The sequence below is a fragment of the Strigops habroptila genome, chromosome 13, assembly GCF_004027225.2.
Source record: "Strigops habroptila isolate Jane chromosome 13, bStrHab1.2.pri, whole genome shotgun sequence".
NCBI classification, from domain to species: Eukaryota; Metazoa; Chordata; class Aves; order Psittaciformes; family Psittacidae; genus Strigops; species Strigops habroptila.
The window spans coordinates 14881610-14885234 of record NC_044289.2 but is presented as its reverse complement, the minus strand read 5'-3'; the positions used below and the strand labels follow the sequence as shown (position 1 = coordinate 14885234).

Genomic DNA, 3625 nt, shown 5'->3' with positions numbered 1-3625 from the left:
CGAGCAGCGGCCTTTTTCTTTCCTGAGGGAAGGAGGATGGATGGATCCTGGTGTGGGGTTGGGGGGGATGTGGAGGGATCCCCTGGCTCCTGTGGTCCAAGGATGCTCCTTGGCTCGGTGTGTGCTGAGGTGCAAAGTCCCCCTGGCAGGGCCTCTATCTCCTTCCTTCTGTTCCTGCTTGTACCCACCATGGGCTCTGTGGCAGACTTTGAGCATCAGTAGCCAAAGATCTTTACAGGACACTGGGCAATGGCAGGGACTGGGGTGTCCATACAGGTTATAGGTGCGAGGGGTGGTTGCAGGGTGTTGGGAAGGGGTTGGTTGCTCCAGCCTTGCTGGAGGTTGGTCTGTGGGCAATAAAAACCCTTCTGTGGAGCAGCTCATGTTGTTTGAGGCTGGTTTTGCTCCTTCCTGGAGGTGCCAGTGGAGAGACAGGAGTAAAGATGAGTGAAGATGTGCTGGAGGCTGCTGAGAGATTTGTTTCCGGCTGAGGCAGCGTAAATCTGAGTCCATGGGCATGAATTGCACGGGATCACCAGCGGCTTCTGTCACCCCTGATGGCTTCCCTGGGATCACTCGTCCTGCAGAGGTTCATCCACATTGGATGGAAGGAGGTGAGCACAGAACTCCCCTCGCCCCGTCCCTGCTGTGGGTTATCCAAGGCTTTCCCTCCTTCCCACCACAATGGTCTGTGCCTCGGAGCCTTCCCAAGGAGGCCAGAACCCCTTTATGGGGCTGATGCACGGTGAGCAACGATGCTCATCTTCCAAGCTGAGGCTTCATAGAACCCCAGCCTGGTTTGGGTTGAAGGGACCTTAAAGCTCATCCAGCTCCAACCCCTGCCATGGGCAGGGACACCTTCCACTGGAGCAGGTTGCTCCAAGCCGCTGTGTCCAACCTGATTTCATTACACCTTGTCCCACACTGTGGCACTTGGAGGCACAGACTCACTGTGGGGCTGGGGAGCAGCAGCTCTCGGGGTCGCTCACAGCATCACTGGAGGAGGAGAAGCCCTGTCCGGGTCTCGGGGTGCAGGTCCCAGTTTTGGGCTTTGAGTGAGCCCTGTTTGTAGAAGCCGGGGCTGCCCTGGGGGGTCCCTGATAGAAACATCCCCTTTGGCCCCCATGGATGGACCCAACACCTGCCTGTCCCACACCCAGGTCCTGGGGCACCTTGTCCTGCCTCGGGCTGCTCCCAGCGCCCTGCAAGCAGCAGAACCCTTCTCTTCTTCTTCCTCACCCTCCTCCTCCTGACCAGGCCCGGGGGTCTCAGCTGAGCCGGTCCCAGACCCCCCCATCCTGCCCCAGCTCCCCAGAGGATTAAAAGTGCTTCTGAGCTGCTCCAGGCTGGTGTCACTGCCTCTGTTTTAACAAGCTGTTCCTCCCTCTCCCGGCCGTTCCATGGCCCTCACTCCGTCCTCACCTTTCTTACAATGGGAGAAAACACACCTTCCCAATAAAAACCAGCCCCCGGTGCCTCAGCAGCGCGAGGAGCAGCTTCATCCTGTGCAACCACCAGCTTCAGAGCAGATCAAACTGGGGTTGAGAGCCCTGAGGCTGCTCTCTGGGGTGTTTTTGGCTGTTGGTACCGGAGCTGCTGCTTAGTGCAGCCCTGGGAGGAGGATGAGGGACCTTCAGGTCCCTGTGGGATGCTGGTGTGTGGCTGCATGGGTGATGGTGATCATTCATGGGTGATGGTGATGGGCTCATGGTGATCGCTCACAGGCTGCTCATGGGCTGTGCTGGGACACAACCACCAGCGTCACATCCCAACCAGCCCCGAGCCCCTTTTACAGCACGTTCTGCCCCGTCCTGTTGTCGGGAGCTGTTTGTGCCACCTCACTTCTTACTGAGCAGCTGATCCTGGGTTTTCACACGCGTGTACATGCGTGTGTGTCCACGTGTGTTTGTGTCCCCTTGCATGTGCATCCCATGTCCCCATGGCTGCTGAATGGTGCAGGGAGAGGCGCAGGCAGCAGCACTCACAGCACTTTATGCTGTCACTTCTCACCCAGGGATGCATCAGGGATCACTTCAGTGTTTTTGGGAAGACCCAGTTTGTGTCCATGGGTGGTGGGAGGGACCGAGCAGCCCTGGTTGGTGAGAGGATGCTCGGTACCCACGGCTGCTGCAAGATCGCTATGCCAAACCATTCCCACACCCCGTGTCTGCAAAGGGGACGGATGCAGCGGGCTCAGCATCAGGGATATCTCCCGGGAAAGGGAGGAAAGAGCCACCTTTGCCAGGGGAAGCGACCAGCACGGCAGCGGGGCAGGTGCGAGGGCGACTTTAATGCATCAACAGCGCGATCAACACACGGGGCGCAGCGACGGGGACCCGCTGGAGCAGCATCAGCCCCTTCCCTGCTCTGCCGCGGCCGCTCGCTCCGGGGCCGGTCCGCCCCTCATTTCCCTATACTCTGCAGCAGGAGCTTGTTGCTCAGCGCCTTCTGCGCCAGTCTCTCCTCTCGGGACATCTCCAGGAACTCGCGCAGGAGGTGGAAGGTGAGGTCCAGCGAGTTGGGTTTGCTGTCCCGCCTCCTGCCGCCTTGCTGCGGGGCCCGCGGGGCGCGGGGGTTCGCGCTGGGCTCTGCCCCCCGCCGTTGACACAGTCTATGGGGCAAGGGGCCGGCGGTGGGGCGAGGGGGTCCCGGCCAAGGCTCCCAGGTGGGTTGGGGGGCCGGGCCCCACGGCCGCTGCAGGGGTGAGCAGGTCTCCGAGGGCAGGAAGAGCAGGACGAGGACGGAGGCGGCTGAAATCATCCTGACCCGCATCGCTGCCGCCTGTAAGAGCCCCCCCTACCCCGGACCCCCACATCCCCCCCATCGCTGCGGTCAGGGGGCACCCGGGGGGCTTCACACCATGGGGGGGGACGACACCCCACCCTAGGGATGGAGATAGAGCCCCTCGGGATCGGACCCCAGCCCTATATAGGCACCCCCCTCCCTTCTCCCTTGGGAAAGGACCCTACTGGGGACAGGACCCCCCGACCCGGGGATGGGACACCCCTGCTCCTGGGATTGGTTTCCCCCCACACCCGGGCATGGGACCCCCCCCGGGATATGGGCCCCCCTGGGATTTGGGACTTAAGACCCCCGGTGATGGGATACACCCCCCCCCCCCCCCCGGACATGGGACCCTCCTCATCTCCCCAGGACCAGATCCCCGGTGCTGTGCCCACCGCTCGGCCCATGGGGGGCAATGGGGGGTAATGGGGGGTACCCGCCGTGCTCACCGCTGCCGCCGCTCCCCCCGGCTCCGCTCCGCTCCGCGCCGCCCGCCCGGCACCGCGCTATATAGGGGCGGCGGCGGGACCCACGTGACGGCGCTATAACCGGACCCCCCCCCACCCCCCCGGTACCCCCCGCACCATTGACGGCAGCTGTCCGCGGTGCTGAACGGGAGGGCGGGGGGACCCGGGGAGCCGGGGGGGGGACATTTGGGGGGACACGGGGGTATGTGGCGGGGGGAGAGTCTGGGGGAGCACATGGAGGTATATAGGGGATCGTGGGGGGGCAGTTGGGGGGACATGGGGTGTTGTGGGGGTTAAAGGGGGAGGGTCTGGGGAAGCCCATGGGGGAACGTAAAGGTGAGGGTCTGGGGGGCACATGGGGGTGCGTGTCAGGG

General features: G+C 63.0%; 1 protein-coding gene across 1 annotated transcript; it reads right to left on the bottom strand.

The window, feature by feature from the left end:
* Positions 1 to 2368: 2368 nt before the first annotated feature.
* LOC115615348 (corticoliberin-like) lies at positions 2369 to 3255 on the bottom strand. The gene is made up of 2 exons (XM_030503430.1): positions 3234 to 3255; positions 2369 to 2796 (listed from the first exon to the last, which is right to left on the bottom strand). The coding sequence occupies exon 2, from the start codon at positions 2770 to 2772 to the stop codon at positions 2404 to 2406; it is 369 nt and encodes a 122-aa protein (XP_030359290.1). The 5' UTR covers positions 2773 to 2796; positions 3234 to 3255; the 3' UTR covers positions 2369 to 2403.
* Between the last annotated feature and the right edge of the window lie 370 nt (positions 3256 to 3625).

Bases quoted from the DNA above. Each gene is read 5' to 3' on its own strand.
- LOC115615348 (XM_030503430.1), bottom strand. From the start codon at position 2,772: ATGCGGGTCAGGATGATTTCAGCCGCCTCCGTCCTCGTCCTGCTCTTC.